Source organism: Pecten maximus, chromosome 7, assembly GCF_902652985.1.
Source record: "Pecten maximus chromosome 7, xPecMax1.1, whole genome shotgun sequence".
NCBI lineage: Eukaryota > Metazoa > Mollusca > Bivalvia > Pectinida > Pectinidae > Pecten > Pecten maximus.
Window position 1 is genome coordinate 26,872,764 of NC_047021.1, and position 22,252 is coordinate 26,895,015.

At 32.7% G+C, this 22,252-nt stretch overlaps 1 protein-coding gene across 1 annotated transcript in view; it reads left to right on the forward strand.

Annotated features, from left to right (window-relative positions):
• LOC117330417 (leucine-rich repeats and immunoglobulin-like domains protein 2) overlaps nt 1-22,252 on the forward strand; it is a 45,087-nt gene that overhangs the window by 2,940 nt on the left and 19,895 nt on the right. Inside the window, exons 3-8 of the mRNA XM_033888691.1 lie at nt 10,718-10,789; nt 11,566-11,637; nt 12,297-12,434; nt 15,789-15,932; nt 19,695-19,838; nt 20,232-20,303. Coding sequence (XP_033744582.1) covers nt 10,718-10,789; nt 11,566-11,637; nt 12,297-12,434; nt 15,789-15,932; nt 19,695-19,838; nt 20,232-20,303 — 642 coding nt within the window. The remainder of the gene's footprint in view (nt 1-10,717; nt 10,790-11,565; nt 11,638-12,296; nt 12,435-15,788; nt 15,933-19,694; nt 19,839-20,231; nt 20,304-22,252) is intronic.

Consider the following 22,252-nt stretch of genomic DNA (forward strand, 5'->3'; position numbering starts at 1 on the left):
GGTCGTAAATAAAACATGCATGACTTAAAACTCCACCAAAATACCACTTGGTAGCCATTTACAGTAATGTATTAAGCAGAACTAACTGGAGCAAGTGAACCTGATGAATCTATTAGAGGCACATGTACACTTTCTATACAGCATGGACCTGCATGATTACTATGTCATGTTAAGTGGGACAGTGATAAATCAGAAAAGTTGACAGAGTTTTATGTATTTTATGTATTCCAATTAGTTGCAAGTTGTTAAATACAAGTTTTGTTGTTTTATTGCTAAATTAATTAATTATTAATTATATTTAACCCTAACATCTGGTTGGTTTACCTAGCATTATTTATTTAACATTTATAAAATAATCTGCTTTATCTTACCGGGACATTAAATTACAAAAAAAGGCAAGGATAAATCAGTTTATATAGGTGTAAACCTGCAGTTAAAACTTAGATGGATAATTCATGCACTTCTGATCATTTACTTCTTCCATTCTCTAAATTTGAATCAGCTGTGTTTGTGACACACATTGGAAGTTTATCATGCATGATACATACGTTCATTTATCATTTTTCTATACCGTAATGATATGATAGCTTATAGAAACATGAGAAGAAAGTCTAATCAATGTTAATTGCCAAATTACTAGATTTTTGTCATATTTGTATGATCAGTAGCAGTTCTTTTACTGTGTGTAAATGGAGACTGTTGCCTGAACTTGCCTCTGCCCTTGATCTTGTGACCATGCATGCTGTTATTTTTAATTTTGCTGATATATTTTTTGTAATGTTTGACATCATATTTTTTTGTGTATTTCATACGTTCTATGGACACATGTACAATTGGGAATTTCTTTTTTTGGGGAAGAAAAAACGCTAGGTAAAAATGCATTGGGAATGGGAATTTCTTGTGCACCCAATTATATAGGGAGAAAAAAACACAGTCTAGTGACATATAAAAGTTGACTTTCCCAGATTACAGAAGTTTGATCATGAGGTTATCATCGCATTCACCACACATATTACGATCCTTATCATTTGTGCCTCACTTTTTGGGGTGTGCTTCCATCACTAACTTGATTAATAATCACATACAAACACATGATATTCTTTGTGTTCATCTTTTGCATATTAATGTACATTCATGTATATATATTTATTTATGTCTTTTCTTCCTTCTCATTTGTGCATGACATATTTTTACCCGTGTCACCTGTGACATTACACACCTGTGTAGAGATAGATATATAAACTCATTTCATCACACATCAGGTCCCTGTTAACATACAGTATGTGCGTAATGTTAACATACAATACTACGTAATGTTAACATACAATACTACGTAATGTTAACATACAATACTACATTAAATATAACATACAGTAGAACAAAACTTACAGTACTTTGTAATTATAATTTTGTAATAAAGTTTTTTTTCTGGTTAATGCATATTTTTGAAAAATTGTAAATAAATAATTTTCAATAATTTGCCAGACTTTAGTAATATATAAATTGTAGATATTTTTGAAATGGTTGAATTAAATAGAAGGGTTTTATATACTTTGTCATGATTTGAATTGTCAATTGCATTTACCATCTACATTCTCTGCTAATTCTTCATTGGACTGTTTAAAATTTACTTTAATCATGATGCATGACTTGAATATATATATGGTCACTCAGAAAATGTGCTAACAAGTTGGCACTGAAAAGCCATATTATTGTGACTGTAACATGTAACATGCAAGTTTTTTTTAAAGAAATTTCTGTTAGTGGTGTTAATATGAAGTAAAGACTTTTAGAAGATATTTCAAAGTATAGATTTATGTAGATGCTGGGACATGATATGCGTTGGCTGGTATATAGGGATTTTTATAGGTCACATTATCACCAGGTGTGTGTTATCAGCCCAACACAACTCCAACCAAATCTTGTTTCATCTGTTTCTTTTTCCCAACAGGAAATGTGTAGGAATTGCTGTAAACTGGAATCTTGTTCAACTTTCAAATTTTGAGATACTGCTGTTTTATATACGCCCAAAAAGAACTTCAGTACCTCAGTATTTAAAAATCATGTGTTTTTATGTAGTACACATGTATAAATGGTTAAATGTGATGTGTTAATAGAACTTAATTCACATGCTCAGCAGCCTCAGTTATTTAGCGATAATACATGCAATTTTTCTGTTTTGAATACTGCACTAACAACTTTAAAAAAATCCCAGCTGATTTCATAATCCTATGGTACCATCGTACATATTTATACAACATTGTTCATGTACTGTATATATATGGTTATACATTTTTCATGTATATGTATATATGTTATACGTACATACATATATATATGGTTTACAATCAGTATAACATTCTCTCAATCTGAATAAGGCTATAGCTTTGGTTATTGGGTGTGTATGTACCCTTATATATAATATTAAATTAGACTATAGCCCTGATTGTTGGGTATAACTATAATGTACCCAAATTTAATAATATTATAGGTAAATCTGGTATTTCTGTATGATGCTAACTTTATACCTAACTAATATATATCGGTAAAAAATATATTGTCACACAAATCATAGTCTGTTTTCAATGTGATTTAGATACAATCTAGATACATGTATCAATATATATACTATTTTTGCTTTCTGTACAATTTAATATGGTTCAGAATGTGTGCAATACATCTGCATATACTTTAAAAACTCCAATGCATTTACTTTGAATAAATATATGTAAAAATGTATGCAATTTTATTTAAAAACAAAAAAAAACTGTCAGGTTTGTTATTCATGGCATGCATATATATATAGTCACACTTGTGCAGTTTTTAGGTTGAAGGTGTTTAAGACCTTGGAATCACACCTGCAGACCTAGGAATGAAAACAGTTTTCTGATAATGATCAATTTTTGATACTTATCTATGTTACATTGTGTTGTTACAAAGTCTGTGTGGCCTATATGCGTGTTACTCGAGTAATGGGTTGTATGCATGGATTACCATACAGTAATCAAGTACTATATATAAACACAAGGTGACAACTGTGCACAATTTAAAATTCAAATTAGTGTACTTTAATTGGACGTTTAATTCTAAATTAAGCATCACAGTTATTTTGAATTTTTAAACACAAATTGAAAGGTAAAAATTCTTTGATTTCTGTTGTGAAATTTAGTTTTGCCATTTATAGATTGACCTGTATTTGACCTAGATTTTTATGGTGGGTGTTTTTGATGAAGAAGAAGACGCTTATTCTCCCGGAGCACCTGGTCTTATTTTCCTCATTCTTTTTCAATGTCTCCATGCAAATCTATATTTTTGTTCCTATTTTGCTGTTTTATCAATTTTTAGTCAGAATCGTAGGGTGATTTTTTAGCTTGTCAATATTCTGTGTTTTTGACAAGTTTCTGCTTTGTAATCTAAAACTACATATAGTTTGATTTTTTTTGTTTCTTAATTGATTTTTTGTTTGTTTCTTAATTGATAATTACAAATAAAACAGTGATGAATGGTACATGAAATATAATGCAGGATGTCTGTATATATATAAATGTATTGATATGAATGTCAGTCATATATATATATCTAAGATTGAAGGAATGATTATATGATTATTATATGATAGGCAGTCATGTAATTAGCAGTCAGGATAATGTGAACTGATCTTTCTACCTGATGATGCTCATTGTTACAATGTGTGTATGTGTATACTTGCACGACTATAAAAAATAAAGAGGGGGAGGGAGGAGGGGGTTAGAAAAAGTGGTAGTCCTTATTGGTGTAATTACGTGTTTAGCACACATGTTGCATAACAGAAATGGCACAGCATACCAAGCCAGTGATGTTTTGGAGGGAGCAGGCTTAATGTGGTGCTGGAGGGTTTGCCTGTAAAACCCTGGCCAAGTCCCCACAACACATGGGCTACACATGGTGTTAGACCCAGGCCTCCTATGGTAGCTATCTGGGCAATTTGATAGTATCAAATATGTGTTTGAGGTGAGATCTTCAGTTTGAATGCAATCTACAGATAAAATGGTGGATTGTTTGAATCAGAATTTTGAAACGTGGAGTATTTTTTATTTAAGGATGTATTTTGAATTTCTATTCTATAATGTTAGCGGAGGCTGGTGTGGTCTCCATGTGTTTGTTGAGTTGGATTCAGTCTATAGCACTAGTGCTTCTGGAGTGTTTCTTTAGTTTTCTTTGGTAGATATATATATATATATATAAATCAATGTAGTTTAATTTAATGGTACTGATTTCATGTTATTGACCTAGACTATATATTTCATGGTTATCTTGAAAATTTGATGGTATTAATTAAATGTATGTTTTTGAACTAGTACTAAGGGTCTTTTTATGGTATCCAAGCAAAGCACAAAATAATCTACAGACAGTCCATAGTAGTCTATGGACAGCAATTTAACTGTAAGTTGACATTTTGATGGACAAATAACAGGAAATGTTGTCAATGAAGTTCATATTCAGCTTTTCAGGAGCTTCACTAGATCCAATATTAGTTGAAATATCTTGGACTGTGAAGCTCCCTATCTGATGTTGCTATAGCTGTGTTTTATTTTGTTTGCAAGTTTTAAGAAGGTTTACCATATCCAATACTGCCACTGGTATTGAAAACCTTAGCAACTTGAAGCCACTGCATTTTGAATACAATGTGTACAGAAAATCAATACTGAGATGGGAGAGGTTCAGTGAAATAACTATGCATGCTAAGCTATCACATGGAAAACTGAGTGTAGGCACACATTACCAGGCAAAATCACATTTCTCCAATATGTAGGCTGTGAAATAAATAATTTATAAAAAATAGGTAACTTGTAGGTTTTCTTCTTTTTTTTTACAGCAAATGATTTTAACAGAAAATGTTCTTTACTATTGTCTTGAGGTTAAACTAAGTATTGTGTTATGTTGTATAGAGCGATAATTTAGATTTTCTGTAGTGTTAGTGTGTAATGTCAATTTCCCAAATGTATGGTTAAGACAGAGAGAAGGTGTACAGTAAAACTATCCAGCTACCAGCTGCAAATTTACATGTGTATATATGTTAATTTTAATATTTATGGTGCAAAAAATGTAGTTTAAATTGCCTCATTTGTTTGTAAGTGAAGGTCTTTCAATATTGTATTATAGATAAAATTTCCAACACCACCTGTGAAATTTGAATATAAGAATTTGTTTCTCAGATCTATTAGCATTATGTTGTTTAGACTTGCCAGGTCCTATTATGACATGGAGAGAGATCTAGATATAGGTAGAGATATATGAAACAGACTATATCGGCCTAGGCCAGGTGTTGCTGACAATCCCTGGTCATTCAACATACCATTGTATATCAGATTACTTTACTTCTTCCTCTCACCTTCAATTACTAACCAACAGTCTGGTTTACTACTGTACAAAGCCCTGGTACTGATATTTTCTTAAGGTTTTAATTGTAAAAATTGTGTATTGGTAAGTTTAATCCAAATATATCCACTTCACACCTTGAGTATTGTGTTGGGAGATTGGCTATGGTCACATAATAAACCCCACATTTAGTACCAAACAAAAGTAGTTTTCTTTCTTCACCTAGTTAAACACAGCTTTGTTTACCCCTGCCCACTTTCTTATAGCTAGAAAGAACAAAAATCCTTTTGGAAAAGAAGATTTTCACAGCTGTGCCGGTCCATGAACACTATCTGGAGAGGGTTTTACTTCTTAGTTGCTATAGTAACCCAGTGCTACAAGGCTATTTCAAACCTTTTCTTTGGCAGAACTAGTAACATAGAAGAGAATGAAGTGAAATAAATACAAGTGTGTGTGTGCAAGGTCTGTGTTGAGCTGACAGGGTTTGCTTGAGGGAAAGTCAACATGCCATATATTGGCAGTTCAATTTAAGGGGACTTATTTGAACACTTGAATGTCACTGTACATATAGGAGTATTTTAACTAAAGGTCAACATCGCATCTGACCTGTAAGGCCTGTGAACAAGCTAACTAAATGTGTACATCATAATTTTGATTTATATCCGTTGTTGTTAGTACTAGTGAATTTCATAATGTTTTGTAAAGATCAGAATTCTCATGGAAGTTCACAATAATTTATGAAATGTTAGTGTTTTCTGACCTTAAATTGTAGCAAACTGGGCCTAGGTTTAAAAGAGCATTTCTAAAAAAGGAAAATTTACCAATTGATACATATCGCTATCAGAGAATACAATTAATTTATTACTTCTGCTGTAAGGTATATGCACTGCACAGCTTGTATGAAAACTAAAATTAAAATCCTTGATGTATATATATATTGAAAGAATGTTTAAAACATATTTATTATGATACATATAAAGAAATGTAAATTGGCACTGTAATACATAAATTGGACAAAAATTATTAACACCTCAAGGCCTCCATTATATACATTGGCATTGTGAGTTTTTGATCGGGGTCACTGTTAGGTGTTGTAGTAGGGGAAAGCATTAATAACATTGATTACGATGCTTTGATCCCAGGACGTCCTTCGTAAACAACCCCGACACCTGGGTCATTCAGGTGTACATTAACATACATCAGGATTTTCAAAAATAAATTTTGAACATTTTAATGAAAACAAAAATTGTTTATATAGCTTAGTAAAGCATGAAATGCTTCACTGGATCCAAATGTTTTATTCATATTTCATTTTTACAATTGACGGTTTTCACATACATGGCCATTTTAAACTGGTGCGGGTTGACGAGACAACCACTTGTATGTATAACCAGCTCTGTGTTGAACACGAGATGAAGTGAACGATACATTTTATTTGATGTACATTGGGAGATATATAAAAGGCTCAAAGGCTGCGATTGCCTCGATGGAGGCACAATCCTAGTGTAATGAAAAACCAATCGACTGCACATGACTAAGGCCCTTATTGATGCAGAGATTGAGATTTAATGAAATTCCGAAGATTCATCGGGATGCCTTTTCTATTGTCATGGTTACTGAAATATACATTTCCCAGTTGAACAGTGGAATTTCATGCTATTTTAAGTGTTTATCTAATTCTGTATAAAATAAGAGCAGTGTTTGTTTTGCCTTTTATAACGATCTTATGACTTGCTTCTTTGTACTTCATTTAAAAAAAAAATTTTATGTAAAAATGATATACAACTTTTTACAACAATGATCTGTTAAAATTTGACATCCAGTTGAATCTTTATTTTTTTTACCTAATTTAGAAGCCAAAACACTTCTCAGAAATCTGAAGGGTCAAGTCATATATGACAAATAGACATGTTCCTTCGATTCCAAGAGTCAAACATCATTTTTGCAGTCAAAACCATAGTCTTAAGTGCCTACTGGCTTTGTTAGCATTGAGGCCAGAACATTTATATATATATTGGCAGTGATTTTTAAAGTACATTACTTTTTTGTGATTTATAATATTTTTGAAACAATTTAATTTAGGTATTGGCATTGACTTGTTATTGAGAATATTTTAGGTATTAATTTTAAGTGGCAATGCAATAATTTCACAAGACAGTATTTAGACTGCTTATATATTTTACGTTAAAGTGGAAGTGCAGTAACCAAGTAAGAATGTTGATTTGAATTATGTAATTAATAAATTATTATAATTGTCATATTGCAAGGTTATTCTGTATTCTATAAAATTAAAAGGTCGAAACTGCTTATAAACCCCAATAGCATAATGGACTAATGATAACCATTGGGAGCAATCCCTGAAATTCTTTATTTGTATAGTACTATATGAAAGAAGATTATGGCTAAAGTCTGATTTTTTAAAGAGTAAATGTCATACAGATTAGGCATTTATTTTTGCAGTTAATTGGAAATACGTAAAAGATGAAAGTAATGATCTGGAAAAAGTCGGTGATATCTTGTCTGTTAGGTATAGCCAAGTAGACCAGTGTCGAGTACATACCGCATACTGGAGTCTAAATGTCACCTATCTGCCTATAAGAACAATGACACTAGTACATACTTGCTTTCTTTTGTTCTTTTTGTTTTGTCGGAAGCCAAGAAAATGTTGATCTGATCCAGACATTTGTACTTGGGAGGTGGTACTTTCGGCAGTACATGTGGGTGGCTAGGTATCACAACATACCAATATAAAGACAGTGTATCACCGTCATCAAGCTTATACCAAGATACACAATGGCAATATTTAATTTAAACTGTTCATGTGTTTGATTAAAATCTGACAACAAACCAATAGAAATATCCTCATCTTTTCTACAAGGATAACACAAACATAGAAGAAATGAAATTTTATTGAGAAACATAGATGTAGTCAACTATCGTGTACCACATTCATGTAAATGGGGGAAATATTTATTTTTCTTAAAATTTTTGGACTTTTGGACCAGAAATACGTACACATTTCTAATCTTTTGATTTCTAATTTTGCATTCTGGGTTTAAACGAAGATAGTATATCAGTTTTTTATAGATAATTATAATTATAGGTAATAGGATTTGAAAAATTATTTTGTCAGTAGTATTGATAGTATTTGCTACTAGCTATATAGTGTTATGAAGGCACTAATTTTAAGAGAGCATTAATTATATTATATTGAGATGTTTAAAAAATTATAATTATAGTGATCCACTCTCCACCAAAAAAAAAGAGAATAGTATTTTAGAAAGTAAATTTAAATGCATGTTGACAGATATTGAATTCTGTTTAAACTGTGATTAATGTCGTAGATTATCACACTAATAATATTTTACCACACTTAGGTGTATTCCTGTCATTATAAACAGCAAGATGAATTAATTTAGTTTCTGTAGTTGACTGGAGTTAAAATATGATAAGTGTTTGATCTTGTTAATTTCAAATCTGAAATCATATATATATATTCTGGTGTTGAAGCTGGTTACCATGGCCATAGGCCATGGGAACACCATATCACATTAAGTCCTATACCGAGTAGTGAGTTGTAGTACTGAAGAAGGGTGGTTTCTGTTATTGTGACACCAGGTTAGGTCCATCCAAGTGTGGTTATAACACACACACTGTACAGTGGCCCTGTCAGTAGTGGTTGTTACATTATGTATGGTCAGTGCCTTTCCACCAATCGTTGTTTAAAAAACCTTCAGTTGTTGATAAATTTTTTAATTCTAGATTGCGATGTTGATCGAATTACAATTTCGCTGTACCCGAGAGGCTACAAAAAATGCTATTACAAGGCATGGCTTTGTAAATGTTACCAGTAGAATAGTTAGCGGGTAACCCTACCCATGTAAAAGCCCAGTGCTGGCATCTGTAGAACAGGGCTTCACTTATCAGTAGTCTGGTTAGCTTTAATTTAGGTGTTCAACTACTTTTTAGAAGTCTCATATTCCAAGTTTGAGTTCTGTTTTTTCTTCAGTGCTGCCATCTTGATTGGAAATACAGATTTTTTCAAGTAGAATTGTTGTGTTATAAAATTCAAGACGACCTTTCCTGTGTGTAAGTTTCTGTTTATACCTGTAGAAGCTACTAAGGCATTGCCTGCCCTAGGTAAGGAGGTTTTACCTGGGACACAGGTGATTGTTACCTCTTCAATTTATGGCCCTCACAGCTTAATGTTAGCTTTTATGTACTTTAATCCAACATGGCGTCAAAGCCCAATACCTACCTGATCCTCACGATTCATTTCAAATTGTAGGTTCCCATATAGGGCAGTGTCCAGGATGAAAGAGTTTCTAAATTAATGGACAAATCTGATATCTCTGCTAAAGGAAATGAATCGTTTTAACTTTTTTTTAACAAAAAAAATTAAAGGAGAAGAAAAACTGTTGAGAGTAGTGATCTGCTAGGATAAATTTTCATATCCATGTAAGATGGAAGATACATGTATGTTGTAGATGCTAATTATGGGAGGATATATATACTTTGTGTGTTAGGCAATTCGATTGTAATTATGTGTCAAGGAAAATTGTATTGGAATAATTGTTAATCATTAATTATTTAGGTTGGTATTGGCATGTATATGCATATTTTGTGCTGTTTTATGATTACTTTTATGTCACAATTTTTGACATTATGAATTAAAAGAGGAAAAATTCAGATAAAAAATTTTTTTTTTCCCCATTGACTGTAATTAACCAGTTCCAATGAATTGAAATTTTACTGACTTGAATAATTGTTTTTTGAACCGCCGTAAGTTTAAAGTTTGACTTTGCCGTTAATTTGAAGTTAAGCTATTAAATACAAAAATATTGAGGGATATTTAATATTAAATATCACAATTGAATATAAAGTAAGATTTTTAGGTATAAGTTTTAAACAGTAAAAATCAGCATTAAAAACAGTACATACAATGTATTTACTTGATAAAAATGTTTTCTGAAGCTCATCATTTTATAGGTGACATCATTAAAATTATGGAGTAATTCATGTGATGAAATGAAGATTTTGTGTGAAGTTTATATCTTATTTAGTGATAGAAATATCTTATCTTGTGTATTTCATAACCTTCTTACAGTATTAATTATATATATATATATAAATTTGTTCAGATTGGTATTTGAGCATAACAGGTTAACAGTTGCAGTAGTTATACATGTGTATGGTACATTTCTGTATTATATCTCCAAATTCAGTGCTGAAACTTTAAGCTTGCCCTGATTATTTTATATTATTTTAATTGAAGTTATGAATTTTCCAAGATTGAGTAGATAATGATCAATGCATATATAAATATATATTCAAAATATTTCTTGTTTTATGCTTTCAGAGACCTAAGTAACAACGAAATACGGTTTTTGAATGAATCTGTTTTTCTACACCTTCCGGCTTTGAAACAACTGTAAGTTATATAAACGTCCAAACAATATTCTAACCAGTATTGACTTTCACATTGCATATATAGCTTTCTTAATGTGACCGTGTACACATACATCCATAGATCATTCTTTTGTAAAAATATTGAAATTTTGAATATATTTCTTTGGATGTGAAAGAAGTTATTCTACTCTTGATTGTTCTGATAACAACTATATGCAGTTGGTTAGAACGGTATGTAATGTTCGGTATTGTCTGTCGTATGTCTACAACCCAGTGGCAGTCTTAATGCTAATTGAGGTGTCAGAATGTCCCACCTGGTGTGTGTGCCATAGAGTAAACAATCTGCAGGTACATACTGCTGGTGACATACTTGTTGCACCAAGATGACAGATTTATGTGTCTCAAAGATAAAAACATCATGTACATGCACAATGTTGTAAATTTCGCTGTACAATATAGCAGGACAGTTTCAAACAGGTATTCAGAAAATTCTATGCCTTCAGATCTGCTCTGAAATAAAATAGATTGTACATCAATTAAAATTCTAAATTATCAGATAAATATATATTGCATTATACATTTTGTATAATGTATAAAGAAGCATACTGAGAATGATGAGTACATTTAATTAAGGACAATAATCAATTGGTATCATATGAAAAGGTATCGGATAATTTGTTTAAAAAATCATTTCTTTGTGAAATTATTACCATTTGTAGGATCTATGATTAACATTTTTGTATTTGATTGAAACACAGTTATGGATGAAGTTATAATTACTTATTAAATATTTTCCAGAAAAATTAACCACAACAAACTTACAGAAGTCAGTATGCTAAAAGGCCTCACATCATTAACCACCCTGGAGCTGTAAGTATAATCAATTCTATATATATGTCCAAACATCTAATCATTTCGTTGTACATATTTATGTTCAATTAACAATTTCAAATGTTTACAAAAAATGCATGAATGTCCACAAGTCAAATTTTGAAATTCATTTTATTTGATGTCGTACATCAAAAGGAGAGCTTATTTGGATGTTGATTATTCACCATAAAATAATTCATCAGTTTTAAGTTGTCCGTGTTGAGTCCTCGGCCACAGGGTGCCAGTCCTACTAGGGGAGATAGACCTGTACTATCATGTTGGATCTGTAAAGGACAGGCTTTACTTTCCTTCTTCGTGATACATACTTGGTCTTGAATTATGACAATTATTTTGTTTTTCACTAAAACTGAAAGAAAAACAAATTTTAAACTTGTTATATTGATTCATTTGATGAATAAAATGAAAGAAAAAAAAAGAAGCAACTGAAATGTTTATTGCATTGATTTCCTACAACATATATAGTTATATAATTTCAAATGCAAATTTTAGTGAAAATAATGTCATAATTGTGCATCATTGTTATTTGACTTTAAGGGAATACTTGATTTCATTAAATTTATTAAAATTATAATCTATCATTCTGTGAAAAAAAGGAATTTGTTTGTATGGATGTTTAAATTAAAACTTTCCGTTAACAGAAATCACAACCGTATCCATACTCTGGCCATGGAGTTTACCACTCACATGTCTCAACTCAAAGTACTGGAGCTTAGTCACAATCAGATCACAGACATTGTTCCAGGGGTCTTCCCAGTCAACAACACCCTACAAAAACTGTAAGTATGACCACGAAAAAAGCCTCAAGTTTCAGCAAACATGTTTTAAAAGTAGCCAGGAGACCAGGATTGAGATGGGTAGAGCATTGGAATAGGTGGGGCGGTTTCAATGTTCAGCAGACATTTACCAACATGACAAGTGCACTTGATAACCAAATTCTTATTAACTGTACCAAAAGCCAAATAATGAGTGGATTAACATGTTGTCATCAACTTCATTTGTCACTTGATTAAAGTATAATTACTTTTGTTTTGTACCATGGACAAGGCAGAGAAAGTGTTGGTATTACCCCCAGCAAATCCATCCATCACTATGTGTAAATGAAAACAGAGACCAGTCCAACTGGAGCCATGGACCACCTAAAATTAATGGCCGACCCCAACATCAGCTTTGTCTTGATTTAAAAAAAAGCAGTGATTATCATCCAGTAAAACCTATGTTGGGGAGAGATCTGCCACATAAATATTCATTATTCATTTGATTAGCATATTAGGTTACCAGTATTCAAATTTTGTATAATAATTATTTGGATGTCATCATGATAATATTGGACAAGTTGTCCAAACTATTTGGGTTAATTCAGTATTGAAACATTCATGTTTCAAGTTTAGAGATGATAGCTTTATTTCAGATAGAATATATATATACAAATAGTGTCTTTATTTGAAATTTTTTCTATGATGAAATGTTTCTCAAATTATACTATTATAACCTTAAAAAATAGAAACCTAGTCTTTCAGAATATTTTTTCAAAACTGAAAAAAGTTCATATTTAAAATGAATGTTCTGACAGGGCCGGCAGGTTATTAACATGGCTTTGTGATATACATATGTACAAAACACATCTCATCAGTTTGTATTAACAAAGCCAGCCATGTGCCAGCCGCGGCCAAAGTTGCACATTTTTGGAACAATTACAAGTACTTGACGACCAGGTGCGTGTTACCGTCCTCTAATGATACACTGACTGGAAATGATACTTGCGGAGGTACAGCTAGCTAGGAGTGTTCCAACACTGTTGGGGCATTAGAAGTACATGTATATTGTGTTCTGCCCAGGACTCGGAACAGGTGTACATAGGCAGACAGACATGTTTAAAATAAAGAGAAAAATTATGTAGATTGAATCTCATTTGTGATCACTGAGTATTCTGACACCCTGTCTTGTCCAACAATGTGTAGTATCTTTTATAAAGGAAAAAAGACATTTCAGTATCCTCTTTTGTTTGACAAATAAATAAATGTCAACTTGTACATGATATTTTAATGAAAATTTATATCCTTTCATAAGATTGGGATTAGATTTTAAATTGAACTTGATTTATTTTGTATGTGTATTTTCTTATACATTTTGTAGGACATATACATTTTTATGGAAGTAGGACTATATGGTTGCCTTTTTAGTGACCCCTAACATTAACATCTTATTTTTTCCAGGGGCCCTACTGTACAGATGTTAACCATTATTTTATACCCATTCACCCATATTTTATCAATTATCAGTAGACCCCTCCACTTCCTCCCCATATATATACCCTACTCTAGATTAACAGAACAAACCCTGAAGTGAATGGTAGTATTTGATTACTGTTTCTCCTGAAATGGTTATTACAGAAATGATCATTTTCCAGTTAGATATGCCATGTTTCATTTTTATGGTGGTATTTCACTATTCCTTATGTTAAAGTATGAGATGTGCCTGTTAGTAATTGTGGACCTCTTTGTAAGCTCCAAAATACCTACACACAAAAAAAATGCTACAAAATGCTATCTATCATTGGGACATTACTCCAGTTGTATATAGTGTCGATATGAGAACAGACTTTAAATGCCTTTGGTCATGGATGGATGGTTTTGATATGAAAAGTTAAACGATTGTTCAAAATCTTTTTTAGAAAGAAATGTTATCTCAAGTTTGATCCCCGAAATTTGTGGGGTCGCAGCTTTACTTGTGTTCCGTTCGTGTCAGAACAATAAAGAAGCATGTATCCAGAAAATTGTAGTTTATTGTGTAGTGGGGTATCTCACAGGACAGCTTGGTTGGGAAACACCAGGTAGGCACTTCAGTGCGTGTCTCACATAGGTAACAGGATCAGTCGGGACACAACTGTTTTGCCAGGCCACGGAGTCAAACGCTAGCTCAAATTAGGAAACCTGATATACACTATCTGCTAAAAGAAACATTTTCTTTCCCCACTGGTCCTGCCTGACTGCACGCGGCCCCCAGATACATAACAGTATCTTGTTCTTGAGAGTCAAAAGTTGCAAACCTCGTCTGAAAACAATTATTAAATGTGTTGCCAATATGTTGTATGTGGTATCGAGGCCCGATTAAGTACCAAGTCATTGTAGGATCACTTTTAGCTCAAGTGAAAAAAATGCAGAAATTTCTGCCTGTTCTTGAAAAAATGGGTCTTGGATTGCTGATCACCTTTATATGTTGGGATAGCCTCTGCTACTGTTGAATACTTATAGCGCTTCAAAAAAAAGAATAGATTAAAAAGTAATCCTCTTTTGTGTTGATTGAAAATATATGAGGGATATGTGTCATAAATGTTATTACATTGTGTTACCAGAAATTAGATGTTATTGTCTACCCCAGCTGGTAATTAATGAGTTGTCTGATTTGGTGTCCTAAAGATGTGGGGAGGGAGTTAATGTTAGTTGTCCTATTTAAGGGAGGGTGCGTCATGTTTGTTTGTCCCATTAAAGTATATATAGGAGAGAGCTGCAAGTTATGTTGTACCAACATGCATACCAGTACGATTCCCCCGAGTTGATGATGATAAATGTTGGTGATGTAATGGTGGTTATGCGTGTTAGTGTATGCTGTTCAGTGCTAGCAATCCTTATAAAATATCTGTAATGAAATTAACTGGATCAATTGTTTGGATTTGGCTGTTACAAAATGCTAGGAAGTGGTACAATGTTTTTTTTTTAATTCATGTAAAAGGTAGCTACTAGCTTTGTGATACATTATATTATAGAACCTTCTATGTAATTATTGTAATGATGGTTTAATGTACATCATTAAATATCAACATAATTCTCTTCACATTTTTTAAAAGCTAGTTACAGAATTTGTAGAAAAGTATGTGGACATAATAGATATTATGAGATGTAATCTAGTTACAGAATTTGTAGAAAAGTATGTGGACATAATAGATATTATGAGATGTAATACATATATTTTTCTTTCTGCTATCACTTTGTCTTGGTGTGTCTGAGGCTGGGGGCCTTGTGTAATAAATTACCCCAGGCTCTATAAGATGATTGTTAGATAATTATGCTTGTTTGATGTAGGTGTTCTTGATGGGTGTATATGTAACACATTTATGTTTTTGTGTTTTACAGAACTCTCAATGGAAACGGTCTGGAAACATTTGAACCAGGATGTTTTGACAACTTAACATCATTAGAAGTGTTGAAGATGAATAAAAATAGAATCCGCATCCTGCCCAAGAATTTATTCAGTAAAATGAATAGACTGAAAACATTGTAAGTGTTCCCTTTCGAGTTAAAGAAGATAACGTATTTTCCACACATTTTTTAGTTTTGAATTACTCATTCTGGAGTAAATGAGAAGCAGATTCCAAATACATTCAAGATGGAAATGTTTTTTCAAAATACAAATACCTGGAAAGATTTTGGCCTATGTTTGAAATACTTTGTTTTGGCAATTAAATACAGCATCAATAAGATAAAGCCAATAATTTGAACCACTTCAGTAACTTCAAGGGATTTGATATTTGTTTGTTTCAAAATGCTGTATAAAGAAACTTCTTAGTAAGTATCAGAGGCACATGGTCTAGTGGTGGGACGCAGGGCTATGTGGCCGAAGGGTTGCTAGTTCGAGTCCCGTGCGGGCGCTGTGTTAATTCCCTGAACAAGATACTTTACTCCTTTGTGTTTCTGTTGCCTCAGCTGTAAATGAGTATGTGTTAGGACAGTGTAAAAAATGTTGTATGTAAGCTGTTAGCGCCAAAATGGCAGCTCCTGCTGTATGCTTTCCAGGAAGTTGAGAAAGACATTGGCTAGTTGCTTAAGGCCCAATAACCATGGTTAATAATTTGTGAACCACTTTGAGACGGCTATGTTGCTGTGATAAAGCGATATATTAAACTACAAATAATCAAATTATTATTATGTATGTTCAAATTGGCCTTACCTTGGGTAGTTTTCCTGTAAGGAAATACTACTATGCAATATTTATTGGCATGTAGTGAAACTGGTCTATTATTAATATATATATACTGCAAATTTTCCATCTGGCTGAATGCAACTTACAAATGTCAAAGCTGTATTTAACAAGTGTATTAAGGGTTAATTTTACTGTGATCATCACTAACAAATTAGTATTGTTTTAAGTGAAAAATTAATTTCAAAGGTTACAATTTGATTTTGAATTGACCTGAGAATCTTCATTTCATCATTATTCAGCTTCAAATTTATAAGCTGTTTTATGTAAAACATGATAAAAAAAATCACGTGACAAAGTCTTACAGATGCCAGCTATACATTAAAATTTTATTTATGGGTTTCATGCTCTTATATTTACATATAATATGAGTTACCAGGAAAAAAAGCACTTGGTGTGAGAATAGTGGGGGAAAAGACATTGATTTATAACATTTTAAAATGAAATTTTTGTTGGTCGTTTGATATGAAGTATGTTGTATAGACATTTCCATTTTGACACTGTAACTGTGTTAATATTTTTTTTGTTTTTTGTTTGTAAAAATAATGTGAAAATTCAGCATTTGTGCTTTGCAGCATTTGTAGATTTACATGTGTGTGTATATTTATGTATCTGTTAAACAAATCTTAGTTAATTGTAAGGCATAATAGTGAACTAATGATATGGCCAATATCATTGCCTCTCATGCATATCCTCCTAAAAAAATGTGCTAGCCCAAGTTCTATGTTCTTGTTTGTTTGTTGGGTTTATCACCCCTTGATCACTTGAGGTAGGGTCTCCTTGTAGTAGCTGGTGGCTACCTCACTAAACAACATACAGGAGACCAATTACTTGCCCTTAGAGCAAGTAGGAGAAAGTGTTTGCCCAAGCTCAGCTTTCCCAGAGCCACAAACCACCATCGGAAGGGAGTGTCAAACCGTTACATATACACATGTGTACATTTAATTTACAAATATGAAAGTTACAACAAGTAACATAATATTCATATGATTCATCAAATCTATCAAAATGCTCTGAAAACAAGTATTAGGGAATTATTGAAGTATCATCATTTTGCAAAAAGATTTTAAAAGCTTGGCTTGAGAATTTGTCATAGTGCAGACCATAGCAAATGACATGTTTTTTGTTTATAATGACACCACTGGTAACAGATCATAGGAGATTAATCGGAAATCCTTCATGCAACTTTAATCATCATAATTGAAATTATACAGATGCCTTTACAAGCAGTAGCTATAGCCCATCTGACATTAAGCACATGTTGCTTAAGTTGGAAGTATAATTAGTACCTTGCCAGCAGAGTCCCCCATGCATCATAAACACATTTCAGTGAAATGAAATGTTTGTGCTAGCCTAAGATGGAAGGCCTAGATGGTGGAAGAAGTAGCCTATAGACAATACTGATAAATCACAAGCAGTGGCTTGTCTGGCAAGCTCGCTCTGTTCCTATCTCTAGCTTCTCTCTCAGAAAAACAAGCTTCATCAACAAATATCAATCTTCAATCAGACTTCTTTCTCAACATCCTAGGGACTTCTTATGCTTTTGTCATTCTAATTATTGTAAGCTTGATTTAGTTGAATCTTGACATGTACAACATAAGAATATCAAGTCTTGTGTATGCTGTGACAATTTTGTTGAGCTGATGAGCAGGCTAACCAGACTCTGAACTTCCTACATTACTGCGGCTTCCTCTGCTGCAGAATTGTCATTACAGCATTGTTACAAGACTGGAGAGGCTACCAGTTTTTTCTCCACAGCATTTTATTTAAACTTGTACCATGGAAAACACATTTAACTTAGATGACAGATAGCAATCAGTTAGGGATTTATGGCCCAGAGTTGTGTTTTTACATGCGATTAGGTTTTGAGATGAACAGGATTGTTCGATGATTTGAGGGAAATGACACATTTTGTTTGGATAATTATGAGCTTCGTGTATCGATTGCTTGCTCTGTGCCAACTGTAAATCGTTTTTTGAATGTGCACCAAATATCTTCATGGGAATATTATTTTCATATAATAGAGTTAATAAAATGAAAAGATTTGCCGCTATGACTTATCTATATTTCATCTTTATGGAGAAATAACATACTAGTCTTGATGATTAATCACATCTCATTACATTAAAACCATTTATGCAACACTTAAAACATTGACATCTCTGTGAATGGGAATCGCTGTTGGAGACATTAGGTAGAGGGAATTGAAGATCCTATTGATATTGGGAGATTATTTTGGTCAAGCATGATGATGCATTTATAGAGGGTTAGCATGAGGAGTTGTCAGTAATAGAGGGCAAACATGAGGGCATGTCACATGATCATAGAGGGCAAAGATAAAGAGTTTGTCACATGATCAAAGAGGGCAAAAATAAAGAGTTTGTCACATGATCAAAGAGGGCAAAATAAAGAGTTTGTCACATGATCAAAGAGGGCAAAATAAAGAGTTTGTCACATGATCGAAGAGGGCAAAATAAAGAGTTTGTCACATGATCAAAGAGGGCAAAATAAAGAGTTTGTCATATGATCAAAGAGGGCAAACTGACAGATGGGAGCTTGTTACATGATCAAAGACGGCAAACATGAGTACTTTTACATGATCAAAGACGGCAAACATGAAGGCCTGTCACATGGTCAGAAGAGAAGCAAACATGACTTGTCATCTAATCATTAGGGTTTAACATTTGTTGCTCGACTATCACTTTTTCTTCAACAATTATTTCAATCAATAATTACAATTTCTTTCTTTCTTAAAATTGAAGTTTTTTTTCTTCATTGTATTCTCAGTATTTTGATCTAAAACATTTTCAATATGCACATTGTGACCTACAAGACCTACCAGTAGAAAAGAAATGTTTGAAATTGTCTACACCTGAGCCACCTGTTCAGTTATCCTTATGGAATTAGTGCAGTTATTTTTATGTGAGAAGTGCAAAACAAGAGTTTAACATTGATACTAACTAGTCTATCACTTAATGTTTTACAAAATATAATTAGATATAAACAGTGGAGGTATTCTATTTAAAAAAAAGGCTAACTGATGTTTTTATCTTGTTTTACAGAGAAATTACCAAGAACCAACTCCGCCAAATTGAAGGTCTTTTATTCCGACAGTTATCCAATTTACAAATTTTGAAGTTAAGGAAAAATCAGATATCAGTATTGATGGATGGAGCATTTTATGGCCTAACCAAGATTCAGAGCTTGTAAGTATATAACTGCTGTCTGTATCATTGCATCTAGTACATCTGTAGGTATATACAGGCACTATAATGTAGACCTGTGTTATATAATAACACTTGGGATGTTATTATTTAATTAGTATGTAATCATTGATCACATTTTAATCATTTCCTGTATTTGTAACAAGAGTAAATGTTAAGTATAGTTTAATATTTAATTCTCTGTTTAATACATTAGGTCACTGTGTCAATTACTCGAAGTTTTAACCTTGCAATTAAAAAAGATTAAAATTAGGTTTGGAAGTAAGTTAATTTTCGGGATCAGGAAGAACCTCTAAAAATTCGAAGTTTTTGAAATGTGTATTGTTTAAATTGTGGTATTTGCAAATGGTAAATGTTGCTTTTTTTTTTGTACAGACAACTTGATCACAACAACATTTCCAATGTGACACAAAGCTGGCTGTATAGAATGGAGTCACTCAAACAACTGTAAGTATATTCTGGGTCTATGTAGTCCTATGAAGAACTTTTAATATTAGATGTACATGTTTATAGTTAACAAATGTGACTTGTGTTGTGGATGTCAATCCTGATGGAGCAACAAGCTGTAACTCACAATATGTGGATGTCAATCCTGGCGGAGAGACATGCAGTGATTCACCAAATATTTTACAAGTCCAGTGACCACTAGTCATGCTAGTTGTAAATGTAAATCCTACCTTATGAAGTTGATATATTTATCTTTTATTAGGATAAAAAAAAAAAAAATATTAAGCATTGGTCTCAGGTTTATCTTGGAAATAGGGTGTAACATGAAAAATGTTTTTGTACAAAACTACCTCAGAATTTTGTGTCTCGGCAGAGTCTGTAGGCATCCCCTATGAAGTTGTGAGCAGATACAGTTTTCCTTTAGGCAGGTGTTCCTGTGATTCATGCCCGTACATACATTATTTATCAAGTAATGCTTGTATGTAATTTATAGGCGAGTAAAAGATTGAAGCGGGCATTAAATTTCTTTAAAAAAATTAAATGAGATGGGGAATAATTAGTATTTACATGATACAATACAGTCATAGTATCACTGTTACACTGTCCAATTAAATCTCTCGGCCTTAAAAAACACGGCAACAATTGCAGAAAGTTTATTTGTTATAAGAGATTTTACAGCCCAGAAAAAAGCAAATGAAATGGTACTTTATGTGTGTTACAAGGTAAGATCAGCAGGCTTCCACATGCATATACATGAATGTGCTACCCCGTGTATGCTCTTTAGAAAGCATTGGAGTTGTGGTATTGTTGGATAATAAGTAGATAGCAGAGTAAGTAATCTGGGAGACAGCGGGAGGGCCATCTGACCTGAACAGGCCAAGTAGAGTCGGCTCCACAGGACCAGGCATAAGCGTTTCCTACTTCTCACCTCTTCTGATACTGGCATACTCCACAGAATTAATTTCTCAGCTCAAGTGTTATGATGCAGAATTTTTGTGTGAATAACTAGACTTAACACTTTATATAGATGGTTCTCTGTGATTAAAAGGTGGTGAGAAGAGTTGGGTTCCAAACTGTTTGATTTAAATTCATAAAGTTTCTTATTTTGACCTGGCCTTGAGGTGATGATGTTGTACCACTATTAAGTCTCGCGTCTTACAAATTGATTTGAAAAATTGTTCCTGGTTTATTTTTAAATCCTTGTCAGTCATTAGATGTGATAATGTTTAGGTGTAAATGGCTTTTACAACATCTACAGTAATTAATTTTTTTAACTAATTTAAAGAAAATTGATCAACTCAATATGATAGTCATTTGAATTTAATTAATTTCTGTCCAAAATACCAGCTAAATTACCAGCAAATCACATTTGGTTGCATCAGCTTTCCACACATTTCATTCACATATTTATATAATTATTTTGCGAGAAATCTCTCCTGTGGTGAATACATCACTATATCAGTATTGGTGAGGTTTGTAATCTGTATTATATTGAAAATAATGAATTGGTTATCTCTTTCAAAAAAGGAAAAACATGAAATTATTAAAGATGTACTAGCAGTAAACATTTTGTGATTTAAAAATGAATATTTGTTTGAATCACTGACAATATTGATTCTGTTATGAATTATTGTTGATCAAAAGGACCTGACGATGATAGAATGTGTGATTGTAGGAATAACAACAGTTTTGTGTTTGTGATGAATCGCACTAATCAGTCAAGATTTAACCCCATTGACCTCCCTACGAATCCCTCATTGTAACCCCTGATTGTGTTTGTACAAATGTATTATACCATTTGATTGGCTACCAGCTGATACAATATATGGGGTGGCCATGTTTTCCTAGCATCTCCTCAAAGTGACACATCATACATCTCAATTTATCTCCCTACGTTTCCGATGACATTGTGGGATGAGTGAAGATTTTTTTTCTATTTCTCATTGGCT